Below are 16,141 nucleotides of genomic sequence, written 5' to 3'. Positions count from 1 at the left end.
CTGATATAGGCGGTCCAGAGGCGAGCTAAACAGATGATCACAGCGCTGTGACGTCCAAGTCATTAGTAAACATTGCAAGATGGCTATGGATGAACACTAGTTGTTTGGAACGGCTTTGACCGCTACAATGAACGAGTTAGACTTGGCTTTTTATCTAAAACAGGAACACAAGACGGCGCTTGAATCATTCCTTTGCAAGAAGGGCGTTTTTGCTGTTTTGCCGACCGGATACGGTAAGAATATAATCTACCAGTTAGCTCCGCTGGTAGCTAAGTGTATGGGGTTTATTGTTGTGATTGGTCGTAGTGTTATCCTATTGCGTGCAGTGAGATTTTCAAATGCATGCTTGGTGCCGCCCTTGAGCTGGCCAATTTTCATTAGTCGACGCCAGACCATTAATCTTTTCCATGCTCCACAATTCCATGTTCTCTTCATCTCTCTCTGCCCCCCTTCTACCCGTATCATCAAAATCTCTGTTGTTGATAAGCAGGGCAAGACGTGTTCTTGCAAACTTGTCTTTTGCTTCATAAATTTAAGAAAAACAACCAAGAGATGTTAATGCAGAATTTGACCACAACTAACACAATGGCAATCTAGAGCAATTGTCATGCTATAGTAACATTAGTGTTGTATCATTAGAAAGACTACTGATGTGTAAGCGTTTTATTAACGTGACTAACTTGAACTATTTAACTTTTTCCTGGTAATGTTTTATGAATAGATTAATACTTGTTTAATACTTGCCTCTTGTCCATTTTTTTCAAGTATTTTGTTTTTAAATGGTTGGCTGCATGGAGTAACCTGCAATTCTCTCTGCCAATCATCTGACTGAGGAAGCTCAACCTTCAGACTCTGACCTGAACTTGCTTCTACACGTGGCTGAGACACTCTTAAGCCTAGAAAACACAACACAGCTCATGAGCACATCATTCCTCATATTCTAACATATCATATTTTTGTTTTGACATTCCAACCTAAAACCTGAGATTACAAGTCCCTGTATGCTCAGAAGTTGAGGATAATTGCCTGGAGCTTTGTGAAACGTTTGTAGAAAACTTGAGTAAACTGTGTATAGTGATATTTTTCTTAAGTTAAATGAACACACTCATTTTCTTCACCAGAGAGCAGGGTTGTAACGATACCCTCATGTCACTATACTGAACTCACAATATTATTGCGATACTCCAAGATGGTAAAAGGTTAACAAAAAAATAACTGTTAGATTGTTAGATTAGATTACATTGGTGGTGGAAATGAATAGGCTTGGACTTGGTAACTCAATGCACAGGACAATGTTGAAACCAGAATAAAAATATTGATGATTCTGAAGCTGAAAATACAGAATTATTTTAGTGAACATGCTTGCACTCTGTCACTGACTATATATATTTAAAATAATGTAGGCCACTTTTTACTGGTAACATAAGACATTTGGTATTATCGGGAACCACAAATATCCCCCATTGCATTATTAAACATTATATTCAATATTATGTGCAGTATAGTTTAATGTAGTCTTGAATTTTTTCTCACACAGTAATTTTTATTTTTGATGAACTATACACAATACATATTGTCACTATTCACAATACATATTGTTGCATTTTTGTATTGTGATATATTGTGACACGATATATTGTTACACCCCTACCAAAGAGTGAAGAGATTTAAAACCTACCTTACCAACCTAGACTTACTCACCATCAGATTTGTGTTCCTTTTATTAAACAAGGACACAGTAAATTGATTCAAGTGACAGTAAATAATATAATCTTATAAAAGATTTCTATTTAAAAAAATAACAAATTTCCAATAATAATTGAGCACTAAATCAGTACCGGTATATTGGAATGATCATGTGACACTGAAGACTGGAGTAATGATGCTGAAAAATCAGCTTTGGCATCACAGGAATAAATTATATATTCAAATATAAAACATTTATTTTAATATGTAATATGGTTCACAATGCTACCGTTATTGCTGAGCAGAAGAGACTTCTTTTTAAAACATTAAAAATGATTCCAAACTTTTGACCGACAGTGTATAAAGATATTTATACCGTTCTGATTCAAAATGTACTTTTTTCACAGATTTATTGACTCGAAGGACCCTTGTGATGGTGTGTATTTGGAATAACTACAGTTTTGGTTAGTAGGCTTATTCATTTTCAGTTTACTACGTTAATGCTATAACATAGATCTATATTTTTACAAACCTCTGTGTATTTCTAGGGACATTTCTAGCATTGAATTGACTAAGGTAAAGCAGAACACAGAATGATTAATATACCATGGTAATAAATCAGATACATTGTATCAAGACATTATACCTATGCAGATTTGAATCAGGAATATAGAGAGTCTGAATAAACAGATAAATTAAAAGGATAAACAGAAGATATTAAAAGGGTTTGTAGAAAAGAAACAAAAATCTGGTTTCTTAACTTGGCTGTTTATTGACTGGTGATAAAAAGATAAGTATGCGAAGACGTACAGACAAGTGTTTTAATCATCAATAAAGATGTAATTGATTTTGTTCTACCAAAAAAGATTTTGGACCTGATTTTGTGACAGGTTGTCTGCTCGAAAAAAAAAAAAAAAACAACAGTAAACAAAGCAGAGGAAACAACATTCAAGCTTAGCTGGTTTTGCAGTATGTGATAAAAAGCCTAACAATGGCAATTTAAATTTGAGTTTGTTTGCTATTATTGTGAATTGAAAGTTTCTTGTTTCATCTATGTATCTCATATAGCCTATAGTAAAGGAGACAAAAAAGTAAAGTAAAAATGTAATAGATTTAAATTCACGGAGCCTCAAGCTCTTCAATTAGGAGGGCATTTGACTTCTTGAGAGCTGCATATAAAAGATCTTTCCCTTTAGTGCCAGCAGATTTAATTGGGCCCATTAATAAATCTCTCATCTTCATTTGTGGGGTTTTCTCAGCACGAATGGCACTGTAGTCCTCGTCTGAGATGACTTTCTTCTGATAAAGTTCATCTAGGATGGTGTCCACATTATGAACTCGATTGATCAGCTCTGTCAAATTCCTATCGATGAAGTGTTCACCTATGAAAGAGATGTAAACATGCATGTGGTCAGATTGTGAGGATACTGATGATGAGTTCATATTAATATTTTGTATATATGAAGTTATGAACAAGGTTTATTTGGTAATAAATAAACACCCTCATTGTCTTCACCAAAGAGTGAAGAGATTTAAAACCCACCTTACCAACCTATACTCACCATTAGATGGAGCTCCCGGGCCTGGTTGAAGAACAGCTGGAGCTACTGAAAAACAAGAGGAGGATGTAAATGTGCATGTGGTCAGATTGTGATAATGGAGTTCATATTAATATTTTTTTCATTTGGTCATATATGAAGTTATGAACGCACTTTTATTAGGTTATAAATAAAACCTACCGTACCAACCTAGACTTACTCACCTCTAGATGGAGCTCTCGGGCCTGGTTGAAGAACAGCTGGATCTACTGAAAAACAAGAGGAAGTTAATGATTCTCGTATTTTAATGGGGGTTACACGAAGGAAACTGAAATTAACATTAAATCCATGTCTAGAGTACAATTACATATAATTGTAACAAATAAATATATAGTTTTTAACGAATTCTCCTTTCGATCCTGATTCTTCATAACGAATTAGTAGGCTAATTTGAGGGAACAATTATGTCTATTTGACAAAAAAAAAAAAAATGCAATTTGAATTTGCATTAATATACTTTTTACGTTTTACTTTTAAATGGAACAGGTTCTAAATTCTGAAGAACTGGTTTTAGGTTTCCAACTTATAATTTCTAACTCTACACCAAGGAAAGAATAATTCGGCCTTGTAGGCTACTTTGTCTACTCTTTCTGAATTTAGTTTTCTATTCAAAATAGTTTACTTACTGCGGTCTATGTTCTTTCTGAGCTCCTCTGCCAGGTTATTTTCTCTAATAGCCTTTAAAACTTCGATTGCCACAGGAACAGCGCCTTTCGAAGTGAAAGTGTTCACCATTTCATTGGTGAGATCTAGATAGTCTTTAATTTTGTCGATTGTAGCTTGTCGTACTCGCGGTTCTTCCTCCCGATCGCACAATTTGATTTTAAACTTTCTAAGCTTTTCCTCCCCCAGATCCTCAAAAGTATTCTCCAGTTCTTGCTTAATTTTTTTCTCCATGGTTCCTCAAAGTTTCGCGGCTCTTCTGCAGGCTTTTGGCAGGCGGATGTTGAACCGCTGGAAAAGAGCTCTCCTGTTTCGCGCCGAGATGAAGGCGTGTCTTTAGACTTTCAGTATTTACATTGAGCATTTCCTTCCTCGTTAGATCACCAATTTCTTGTAAATGCTGGGGTAGCTACAAGAAAGTGTACTTTGGTATGTTTTATCTACGTTGGTGTGATTTAAGTTTGTAATAATGCAATAAATTGTACTTCAGAGAAAGTGCATGAGGCACCTGCATCTCCTTTCCCATTCTGCATATTTCATAATCCAAAAAATATACAAATGATTCATTGACACAGTGACACACTTGACACACATAGGCTACATCTCTGGTTCCTCCTATATCAGTTTCAGTTTGCTGTAGTGATTAATTACTTACGTGACCAAAAGTAATTCATTTTCAGTGGCCGATTTTAGTTTTTTTTTCTCTGGAGCTCATGTGATCCATACGGTGGCCGAGAGAGCTCAACGCGCTGCAAATGAAGAAAACACATGCAAACAGAAAAAACGCATGCAAACAGAAAAAAACACATGCAAATAGAAAAAAAACCACCAGCGAATAAGAAAACATCTTCATCAGTTTTACAACTCACGTGCGTCCCAATACTCACAACACAACCAAATACGGAAACGCGCTGCAATTACAGAAACGCGCTGCAAAAGTTCACAACAAAACCAAATACAGAAACGCGCTGCAAATAGGACAGAACACAACGGAAATGTTTCCGGGGAACCCAATAAGTGACGGACAGACGGCTCGCGAGCTTTACCAGAGTGACGCGGGCTCTGGCTTTACCTATGCCCTAACGTTACTCTCTTAAAAGGGCAGACGGCAGAGCCCTTGAATTGGGCACTTTGGAGTGAGCGGGGCACTTGTGTGCCATTATGTTGATGAAGGGAGCAACGAAAGACAACGTAATTTCCTCATTATTTTCACCTGGGATGTTCCCATGACAACGCAGCGCGTGTCCATCAGCTGAATAGCTGTTCTTGCCAGAAATATAGTATTAATGCTGTTAACATAACTGTTGCAAATAAATATACATTTTATGCAACAAAGTTTTTAAAATATGTGTTATATCTTTGTGTGAGTGTCTCAACTTTAAAACTTGCCGTCTCATATTTGGAACTATAGCTACATTCTAACATCTTATGAAACTTATTATAACATAACATGACAAAATGTGTTCAATGTAACTGATGTATAGATTAATGTCTTTTCCTCGTTCTTTTTCTCTATCTTTTTATTTATTTATTTATTTTAGTCTTCAGCTCATTGTTCTTTTTAGTATTCTTATGACATTGAACATATCGCAAATACATTTTGTATATTGTATACAAAGTTGTATGTCATAAACGTGTCATCTTTGTATGTTTTGCAAAAAAAATAAAAAAATAAAAGTAGACAGCTGTAAGCACGTCCTAGCCGTCCGTCCGTCACTTATTGGGTTCCCCGGAAACATTTCCGTTGTGTTCTGTTCTATTTGCAGCGCGTTTCTGTATTTGTTTTTTTTGTTGTGAACTTTTGCAGCGCGTTTCTGTAATTGCAGCGCGTTTCCGTATTTGGTTGTGTTGTGAGTATTGGGACGCACGTGAGTTGTAAAACTGATGAAGATGTTTTCTTATTCGCTGGTGGGTTTTTTTTCTATTTGCATGCGTTTTTTTCTGTTTGCATGCGTTTTTTTCTGTTTGCATGTGTTTTCTTCATTTGCAGCGCGTTGAGCTCTCTCGGCCACCGTAGTACGACCCTCCTAAAACCGTTGCTAGTTTAACACTATTGTTGGAAACTAATGCAGCCGCTTTACTTCCTCAATGCCAGGTCAGTCAGAAACTTCACAGGTAGCATTTATTTTGTGAGAAAGTACTTTGTAACTAAATTGGTTTCCAAGGTACTGCAATGTCTAAAACCTTTTTTTTTTTTTTGAAAAGTGTTATCCTGCTATCCTTATTTTAGTATTTAATGCAATGACATTTATTATAGCTAGCTTTTATAGCAAAACCATTTCTTTTAAAGTGTATCTCATTTGTCTCAACTGTTTAAATTTTCCTGATGTATCATATTTGTTACTCATTATTTAACATGATTTCTTTCTAAAAAGTGATGTATGCAACCTAACCGACATTTCTTCAGTCCAGGAAGTGTTTATTTTGAAATATTACTAACAATACTAAAGTTATTCTTATGTTGAAAAATCAGTAAAGATTTCACAAAAGGACACATGTGCCACAAACTGGGTGGGGATGTTTTTAGAATTAGACTGAAAGGTCTTTTACCTGCTAAAAAAGCATAAACTATCAATCAGAGGACAGAAGGGATGTGATTCTGTAAAACTGGTTTTTCAGCAAGGTTGTGATCATGTTGATAATTCAAGAGCCTTAGAAATGTTCTTTTCAAATATGATACAGTAGGTTACCTTTATTAACAAAGTAAAGTATTGTTTGTGTGAAAATACATTTGTGAATTATTATGTATCAGAACACGTTTTCTCTTCAGAGGAAATGCAGCTAAACCATTCAAGTCAATTCCTTTGTAAATTGAAAAAGTTGTTTAATAAAGGTTTTTCTTTTTTTTGAAAGAACTATTTTTTCAGACATCTGGAAAGACTTTTTAGGAAGGCACATGAGGGTCTACAGAATTCACAGATAAGGAGAGAAATGCATGTACAATCAGAGTCCAGGGAACAGGTAGAACAACTTTGCCATCGATGCTCTGTCTTTACACGCCATTTGTCTGTAGCTCCCGGCCATATCTGAACTGTCAAAACGTCTAAGAACCTGTAAGAGGAGAACATAATAAACATCTGTGGCACGAAACCAACATTTGAATGGCAATGTACACACAGAAAAAATATTTTGACCTTTTCAAAGGAACATAATTCACACAAGTTGCTCTTGCAGAAGCATGTGATTTACCTTCCTGAATAATTCCTCAATGTGATCCTCGTGTGCATATTTCGTAAACACATCCACTATGTACTGGACATAAAAAGTTCCATTCTGCACATGCCTGTAAGATTTGGTTTCTGTAGAAAAAAATTCATTAGTGGAGTTAGGATCTTTCAGACTCTCCACAATAATGAAATGGATATTGTGTATAATGACTGGTTTTACACTGAGAAACATCTTCAAATAATAATAAATAAAGTTCAGTTGAATACAAATGAGCTATTTTATATAAAATAATGTTTCACTCTTATACACTCTAACTCTACACTCTTAGAAAAAAGTGTTTTATAGGGGTCCATGTGGTTTTATATAGAACCGTAGGGTTCATGACTCAGTTTTAAAGAAAGCTTTCCACCAAAAAGCACTTTACCCGGGGTACAGGACATCAGAGAAATGAAGTCTTTCTCCTTGTGCACAAAGTCATCGCCCTCTATTTCCACTGGCTCATCAGGCTCACCGTCACTGGCCCACACGCGCCCATGCTCCCCTGAACAGAGATTTGGTTAAGAGTGTGTCAGCCTTCTTCAAATAGGACAACAATCAATGGTGAGTTAATAATATACAATGATGTCCTGAGAATTCAACAACGAACAATTGTATTTTTAGTCATTTTCATACCTCCCCTGCAGGCTTGGATAAGAATAACCTTGGGTTTATTACGCAGAGCTGGACAATTCTCAGAGTTCAGATGACGGAAGATATCATCAACAGGGAAAGTATCAGTGGGGTTGTCTGTTTTATGATAATGGACACCCAAAATGGCATCCCTCTTTCCGTGGGACATTATAACCACAAATGTGCTGTCAGAACTTGCATGTTCTTCACGTTCTGCAAAGTTCTTGACTGCTTGCTTCATTTCCTGTCAAACAAATAAACTCCATTAAATAAATCAAGAGTACAATTACAATTAGAAAAACATATTAGCTGAAGTTCAAGGTTTTCAATAAAAAGCTATGTTCCATCTGGATCATTTTCTCTATATGCAGTAAGAAACTGTCATTTGAAGTCATATCTTATGAAATAATAGTTTTTCTTATGCACCTCTGCAGAGACATTGGTGTGCTTGACAACTTGATAATCCAGCTCCTTTAACAGCCATTCCATGTTCTCTTCATCTCTCTCTGCCCCTCTCCTGGTCATATCCTTATTATCAAAATCTCTGTTGTTGATAAGCAGGGCAAGACGTGTTCTTGCAAACTTGTCTTTTGGTTCATAAATCTAAGAAAAACAACCAAGAGATGTTAATGCAGAATTTAACCACAACTAATACAATGGCAATCTAGAGCAACTGTCATGTTATAGTAACATTAGCGTTGTATCATTAGAAAGACTACTGATGTGTAAGCGTTTTATTAACGTGACTAACTTGAACTATTTAACTTTTTCCTGGTAATTTTTTATGTATAGATGTTTAATACTTGCCTCTTGTCCATTTTTTTCAAGTATTTTGTTTTTAAATGGTTGGCTGCACGGAGTAACCTGCAATTCTCTCTGCCAATCATCTGACTGAGGAAGCTCAACCTTCAGACTCTGACCTGATCTTGCTTCTACACGTGGCTGAGACACTTTTAAGCCTAGAAAACACAACACAGCTCATGAGCACATCATTCCTCATATTCTAACATATCATATTTTTCACCCCTAAGTTTTGACATTCCAACCTGAAACCTGAGATTACAAGTCAAGGATAATTGCCTGGAGCTTTGTGAAACGTTTGTAGAAAACTCGAGTGAATTGTGTATTGTGATATTTTTCTTAAGTTAAATGAATACACTCATTTTCTCCACCAAAGAGCAGGGGTGTAACAATACCCTCATGTCACGATTCGATACATATCACGAAACTGAACTCACGATTTTATTGCGATACTCCAATTGACATAAGGTAAAAGGTTAACAAAAAAATAACTGTTAGATTAGATTACATTGGTGGTGGAAATGAATAGGCTTGGACTTGGTAACTCAATGCACAGGAAAATGTTGAAACCAGAATAAAAATATTGATTCTGAAGCTGAAAATACAGAATTATTTTAGCGAACATGTTTGCACTGTCACTGACTAGATACATTTAAAATAATGTAGGCCACTTTTGGTATTATCAGGAAAGACATTAAAGACATTTGGTATTATCAGGATCCACAAATATTCCCCCATTGATTGCATTGTTAAACATTATATTTGATATTATGTACAATATAGTTTAATGTAGTACTGACACTAAAACTCCGTAAACTTGATTTTTTTCTTACACAGTAATTTTTATTTTTGATGAACTATACACAATACATATTGACACTATCCACAATATATTGTTGCATTTTTGTATTGTGATATATTGTGACACGATATATTGTTACACCCCTACCAAAGAGTGAAGATATTTAAAACCTACCTTACCAACCTAGACTTACTCACCATCAGATGAAGCCCTCGGGCCTGGTTGAGGAACAACTGGAGCTACTGAAAAACAAGAGGAGGATATAGGGTTAGTTCACCCAAAAATGAAAATGTTGTCTTTAATTACTTAGCCTACTTAATTACTTACATGTCGTTCCAAACCCATAAGATCTTTTTCATATTCGGAACACAAATTAAGATATTTTTTCTGAGTTTTCTGACCCCATATATAGGTTATTACGAATTTCAAGGCCCAGAAAGGTAGTAAAGACATCATTAAAATAGTCCATGTAACTACAGTGGTTCAACGGTAATGTTATGAAGCGACGAGAATACTTTTTGTGCGCATTTTCTTCTCTTTCATGTCTGACGTTGTTCACGCGAGCACCACGAAGCATGCATGGTGCTGACGCCAGCCAATACTGTTTACAAAGTGAACACCATCACAGACTGACAAGGAAATGAAGAAATTGAAAAAAAGTCTTCTTTTTTTTTTGCGCACAAAAAGTATTCTCGTTGCTTTATAACATTAAGGTTTAACCACTGTAGTCACATGGACTATTTTACCAATGTCTTTACTACCTTTCTGGGCCTTGAAAGTGGTAATAATGTTGCAGTCTGGGGGGGTCAGAAAGCTCTCAAATGTCATCAAAATATCTTAATTTGTGTTCTGAAGATGAACAAATGTCTTACGGGTTTGTGACGACATGAGGGTGAGTAATTACTGACAGAATTAACATTTTCGGGTGAACTAACACTTAATGATTCCACTGCAAATCTCCACGTTCCACATTCAAACCTCAATGTGCACAACTAGGCCTATAATGGATTGGGGTATTAATGAAGAATTATTTATTTAACTGGCCTTTCCCCGTCCTTACTATTCTCCTCTTAAAAATATTGTAATCAAGTGTTTAATGGGCGTTAGGAAATTGAAATTAAAATGGAGTTCTAGTCTAGAGTAAAATTAGAAATAGAACTCGTAAATGTAAAGATCCTGCTTTCGATTCTGAATTCTTAACGAATCTTTTGGGGAACAATTATTTTCAAATAAAAAGTAAAATAAAATAAGAGAGAGAGAGAGAGAGAGAGAGAGAGAGAGAGAGAGAGAGAGAGATGCCATTCGCATGAAAATCCTTTCGGTTTCACTTTTAAATGGAGCCGGTTCTTAAGAAATGGTTTTAGCTTTCCAACTATTTATAGGCTAATTATTAAAAATTCATAATACATAATTTCGCTAAACGTGCACTCTTCTCCAAATGTGTGGTTTGATAAGATTCAGGCAATTTCTTCACTAACATGAAAGAAAACTACTATACTTAGCCTACTATAGCCTATAGCCTACTATTTGTTTTCTTTCATAACAGTTTACCTACCGTCTCCCAAGTTCTTTCTGAGCTCCTCTGCCAGGTTATTAGCTTTAATAGCCTTTAAAACTTCGAGTGTCACAGGAACAGCGCCTGTCGATGTGAAAGTGTTCACCATTACATCGGCGAGATCTAGAGCGTCTTTAATTTTGTCGATTGTAGCTTGTCGTACTCGCGGTTCTTCCTCCCGATCGCGCAATTTGATTTTAAACTTTTTTATGTTCTCCCCCAGATCCTCAAAAGTATTCTCCAGTTCTTGCTTAATTTTTTTCTCCATGGTTTCTCAAAGTTTCGTGGCTCTTCCACAGGAGTTTGACCGGCAGGATGATGAACCGCTGGAAAAGAGCTCTCCTGGTTTGCGCCGAGATGAAGGAAGGCGTGTCTTTAGACTTTCAGCCTGGCATTTACATTGAGCATTTCCTTCCTCATTTCATAACCACTTTCTTGTAAATACTGGGGAAGCTACAAGAGAGTATGTTTTGTTGAAGTTTGTAATGCATGCTGTAGCCTATTTAATTATGACATAACTAGCAGAGAACGGAAAAAAGCTTAGGCTACTGTTAAACTGAAGCAGCAAAACCTCTGTTTTTCAGAGAAAGTCGTAATTTGCTGGAGACAAATGCATCTCCTTTCCCATTCTGATTTTTCATGATCCAAAAAATAGAAAGATGATTCAATGAAACAATGAAAATTACTTACAGTATATTACATGCATGCACACAGAAGTCCCCTTACGAAAATAAGTAGCCATAACCTACTTCAAGTTTATTTTATTAAGTACACTTAAGTAAAGTTCTAGTATATTTTAAGTATGCTTTATGTTGTAAGTATGCCTATATACTAATATAAATGTAGAATAACTACTTGTAAGTGTACTGTTTCAATACTACTTGGGACTAAATCGGCCCACTTTTTAGAGTATAAAATATACTTTTAAGTATTCTTTAAGTGTAACAGTACTAAACTTTGAGTACACAACTAGTATACAACTAAGTTTTCGTTTGTACTGCAACTATACTACAAGTGAACTTATCGGTATACTGAAAGTTTAGTCAAATAATTTTTTTAGTTTATAAAGTTAGGCCTACACTTTGAAGAACACTCAAGGCTACTATAGTTTAGTAGTTTTATACTGAAAGTAGGCCTATACTTGTAAGTTTTCTTTAAGCAAACAAATCATCAATGCTATGTTCATATATTAGGTATTCATTTTTTATAGCCTACTTGAAATATGCCTTTAACTCTTTCCATTTTAAAAACATTTTATTCTAGTTTCATGCATTATTTTTTATCAACACTTGAATGTGGGTTACTTTCATAAAAAAGCAACATTTTGAATATTTTTGTCAGACAACGTCCGGATCGGATTCAGAATGATGATCAAAGACGGAGTAGATCGAGTCTATCAACACCCTCAAAGCTTCACATTTGTTAACCCTTCCTGGGTCCACATTTCATTTGGTAACTTTAGGCAGTTTTGAACTTACTGTATATGCAGTTTAATGTTTGATGAACTACTTATTTTACATTTGCATGAGCAAGTAAGCAAATGACCAAGTTTTGTACCATTCCGATGAAGTAAAAAAAATATATAATAATAATAAGAATAATTTTTTGCTCAAAAATGACTGGAGAGCACCAGAGTGTTGAATATATTGAGCAATGTGCAGGTCAATTACCAAATTCTCACTCACTAAATACTACACAATATTACTAAATACTCACTCACACTCCACCTGTAGGACATAGTAGGTGACACTTGCTTTACTGAACTATTGAAATATGTTTGCATCATTGAATTATTTCCCTGTTGATCACTATAAAGCTGCTTTGAAACAATCTGTATTGTATAAAGCGCTATAAAAATAAAGGTGACTTAACTTGACTAAATGAAACCGAGTAACAACATTTTATGTGAAAAGACACATACTGTAACATTCAATTTATTTACAAGAATTCACAATCTGATGTCAAAACATCAGTTTACTTAAGAAAAAAATAAAAAATTTAAAAGATTAGTGTTCCAACGTCAAAAGAGGTAGCTAACAATGTATTCTAAAGGCACCTAACTGCATTTGATGGCTGATTTCAGATCTGTTTTTAAATATATGTCGCTCATTCAAATCAGTTTAAAGTACATATCTTTGAATGGAACAGTCAGTCATTTCTTTGTTGTTACTATTTCCAGGGCATGGTTTTACAGTTCTTCTCAATCATTACAGGCATTTGAAAATGTCCTCCTCTAATGCGCCCAGGACTCTGTGTTTTCCTCCGGTCTGGTTGTGCTTACAGACTGTGGAGATACTGCATTTGGTGGAGAGATGTTTAGACTTGCAAAGACCTCGTGTGCCGTTTTTCCAAGCATGCCTTGCACGTCACAGACAAAGCGGTAGACGTAGCGCTTCCCTGCTGTTTTGTGAATGATGTTTTTGTGGTAGTAGTAACGCAGACCACGACTTAGCTTCTCGTAGTTCATTTTGGGCTTGTTCTTACACTGGCCCCATCGCTTCGCCACCTGGAGGATACAAGGGAGATGTTAAGCCAATCTTTATCTTTAGAACAACTGAGCAAATGTGAAAATCCCAGATGTAAAGAGAACAAATTCTCTTTTGCTTACATCGTCATGATGTTTTGAGACTCTACGTGTTTTGTTTTGGTTGAGGTATGAATCTTACCTCTGCAGGATCTGACATTTTAAACTCCCAGCCATCCCCAGTCCAGCTAATGAAAGTGTGGCAAGCAGAATCGAGCAGAAGTTCCAGCAGAAACTGCCAAAGCTGTATAGGCCCAGATCCTGATGGAGAACAAACAGTACTAAGTCATATATCCTGACCAGACTAAATGATTCTCATTTTCTGTTATGAAAAATATGTATGCTTCAAAGGCTTCTGAAACAATTGCTCACCTGGGTAGGCGGACATTGGTGTCATTTCACCCTCTCTGTCTGATCTTTGAGATGGTGCGCTACGCCTTTTGACCACACGGGGGCAGAACTGCTCAGAGGATTGAGTAACTGGAGGTGATGAAGAGGATGCCGGCTGCCCAAGCATGGAAGTGCAATAAGTGGGCGAGGGGTAGTCAGACCAGTATGAAGGCCTGCTTTGCTGCTCTGCTTCATACAAGGCATAAGGTCTCTCTGCATCACCTACACAAGAAAAACAACAGTTAATATTTCAATATTTTAGGTTATTTTAAAAATGAAAGAATATAATAAACATATAAATAAATATATATATATTTATATTACATTAAATATTATATATATATATATATATATATATATATATAATTTGTTTTTATAAGTTAATTATATATATATATATATATAGTATTTATTTATCCATGTATTTTTGCATTAATATCTTTAATGCATATATAATTAATCATTTGTTGATACTTTACTCTTTACATAGGTAATATAATACTTTTTAATGTCATCAATAACATATGTTAACTTCTATTTAGCTTCACCTGAAAATGCATGATATATTTGAAACAATATACATCTCTCAAACGCTTACCCAGATGGTCCAGATTGACGGTACCGGTTGCTCCTCTGTGACTCGGACCTTTCCCAGGTTGGTAATGGCTGCTGGTGTCCATCCCTGGGCTGAATGTGCTGCTTCGTGCTGGAGTGCATAAAGGGACGAGGTTCTGGTAGGTTTGAGTAGATTCCTGAAAGGCAACCTGCTGTCTGTCTGCTACCATTCCTTCTGGAACTATGGAAAGATTACATAGTATGAGACCAGGCCACTTAAAAGACGAGTTTGCACACTGCAAATGTAATACATATATATATATATATATATATATATATATATATATATATTTGATACTTACTATTAGTGTATGATGACCAGCAGCTAAACTCAGGGAAGGAGTCCAGATTAAATAGTCCAGAGTCTACAAGAGTCTGACCTATACAATAAAAACACACATTATTATTTGTAATCATTAAAATACTTGCTTGCATTATTAAGATAATGGCCAGGAATCTGTGCATCATGAGATGCTTACCTTTAGCACTGTGCAAATGCTCCTTCTGGGGCTCTGAATAGGTTTCTGGATACTGCTGATGGACAGGTCCTTTGCTGTCTAATAAAAAGGACAGGTCTTCACCACTGCAGTCTGGAGGTACATTATCAAAGATGTGAAATGAACGAGAGCCAGAAGAAATCGTTTATTCTAGACTTAACAATGGATTTATGTATGCAAGCTCCCATAAAGTTTTCTACACCTAGTCTGAACTGTGCTAGGAATAAAAGCGTCTGTGACAGAGTGATGAAGAAGGGAGTAGGAGAGGGGGTGCTAAATCTGTTTGAGGAGGAAGTCTGGAGGAAAGGATTAGGAAGAAAGGGAGGGAGCAGAAAAAAACGGGTGTATCTTTAACCCAACCACCCCTTTTTTTTCTACATCCCTGGTCTGGACATTCCTAAATCTCAGAGCATGCATAGCCTGACATCCCCTTTTCCTGATGAGCTTTGAATTAGTGCACACAAACAAGATGTCAAGGTCTAATTTTTAGGGGTTTGACAGGGGTGTTGCGATTCTGGCATTGCAGCTCAAGGACAGAGGAAATGTTTTGCACGGACATTCAGGAAACAAAGCTGGAGAAATACTAAATCCCACAAAATCTGACAGATTTTCCCCCTGAGGGCAAACTGAATGTGATAACTTATTTAGGCTACGTTATCATTTAGGCTATACACTATTTAAACACTAATCAGCCTATTTAAACACTGTACAGATAAAAATGTGTTGAAATAAGATTTTACCATATGAGCTGAAGTCAAAACCACCAGGAACCTCCTGAGTTCTGAAGTCTTCTGTGTAAAATCCAGCTTGATACATTTCCATATCTGAAGAATAAAAAAAAAACAGCATCATGGGTTAATTCTCAAATTCTTTATAATGTATTAAACACATCAGTGGGTGTAAAACAGTCCATTATTTTTAATGCCAGTCAGTGATTCAAACACTGATAATACAGATTAAGAATCTCAAATTACAATTGACAGATTAAAATCTAATTGAAGAGAAAACCTTACCTTTACGTTCTCTGAGTCCTTATTCCAGATATAAAGGATTTACTACAGCCTCAAGCGCTGCCTAACAATCCTGTTGACTGTTGGTGCTTCACCGGGACCGTTATAAAGAGGCCGCGCGCGACGGGGCGTGTCCGCGCGACTTGTGAAGGAATGCGTCGTG

The 16,141-nt window shown here is 36.0% G+C and overlaps 3 protein-coding genes across 6 annotated transcripts; all 3 read right to left on the bottom strand.

Annotated features, from left to right (window-relative positions):
* Positions 1-1,928: 1,928 nt before the first annotated feature.
* Positions 1,929-4,935, bottom strand: pycard (PYD and CARD domain containing). Of its 3 annotated transcripts, none has more exons than XM_081389056.1 (5): positions 4,835-4,935; positions 4,603-4,696; positions 3,449-3,493; positions 3,249-3,293; positions 1,929-3,068 (listed from the first exon to the last, which is right to left on the bottom strand). In XM_081389056.1, exons 2-5 carry the CDS (start codon positions 4,619-4,621, stop codon positions 2,806-2,808), a joined length of 372 nt encoding a protein of 123 aa, XP_081245182.1. In that variant the 5' UTR covers positions 4,622-4,696; positions 4,835-4,935; the 3' UTR covers positions 1,929-2,805. The 3 variants fall into 3 exon arrangements, with proteins under 3 accessions (XP_081245182.1, XP_081245180.1, XP_081245181.1); XM_081389054.1 differs by lacking the exon at positions 4,835-4,935 and adding an exon at positions 3,911-4,356 and having other exon boundaries at positions 4,603-4,676; XM_081389055.1 differs by lacking the exons at positions 4,603-4,696; positions 4,835-4,935 and adding an exon at positions 3,911-4,256 and having other exon boundaries at positions 1,935-3,068; positions 3,249-3,290.
* Positions 4,936-6,351: 1,416 nt separating this feature from the next.
* caspa (caspase a) lies at positions 6,352-11,317 on the bottom strand. Its single transcript, XM_081388233.1, has 8 exons — positions 10,943-11,317; positions 9,585-9,629; positions 8,592-8,743; positions 8,211-8,387; positions 7,788-8,028; positions 7,540-7,656; positions 7,137-7,246; positions 6,352-6,998 (listed from the first exon to the last, which is right to left on the bottom strand). Exons 1-8 carry the CDS (start codon positions 11,208-11,210, stop codon positions 6,891-6,893), a joined length of 1,218 nt encoding a protein of 405 aa, XP_081244359.1. The 5' UTR covers positions 11,211-11,317; the 3' UTR covers positions 6,352-6,890.
* A 1,095-nt stretch (positions 11,318-12,412) lies between these two features.
* On the bottom strand, positions 12,413-16,129 carry etsrp (ETS1-related protein). Of its 2 annotated transcripts, none has more exons than XM_081388179.1 (8): positions 15,982-16,085; positions 15,709-15,792; positions 14,951-15,061; positions 14,774-14,851; positions 14,455-14,652; positions 13,839-14,078; positions 13,609-13,727; positions 12,413-13,448 (listed from the first exon to the last, which is right to left on the bottom strand). In XM_081388179.1, exons 2-8 carry the CDS (start codon positions 15,788-15,790, stop codon positions 13,176-13,178), a joined length of 1,101 nt encoding a protein of 366 aa, XP_081244305.1. In that variant the 5' UTR covers positions 15,791-15,792; positions 15,982-16,085; the 3' UTR covers positions 12,413-13,175. The 2 variants fall into 2 exon arrangements, with proteins under 2 accessions (XP_081244305.1, XP_081244306.1); XM_081388180.1 differs by having other exon boundaries at positions 12,414-13,448; positions 14,951-15,028; positions 15,982-16,129.
* Positions 16,130-16,141: the final 12 nt, after the last annotated feature.

This window comes from Scardinius erythrophthalmus (assembly GCF_964197995.2).
Source record: "Scardinius erythrophthalmus genome assembly, chromosome: 16".
Lineage (NCBI taxonomy): Eukaryota > Metazoa > Chordata > Actinopteri > Cypriniformes > Leuciscidae > Scardinius > Scardinius erythrophthalmus.
This window is presented reverse-complemented; position numbering and strand designations above follow the sequence as displayed.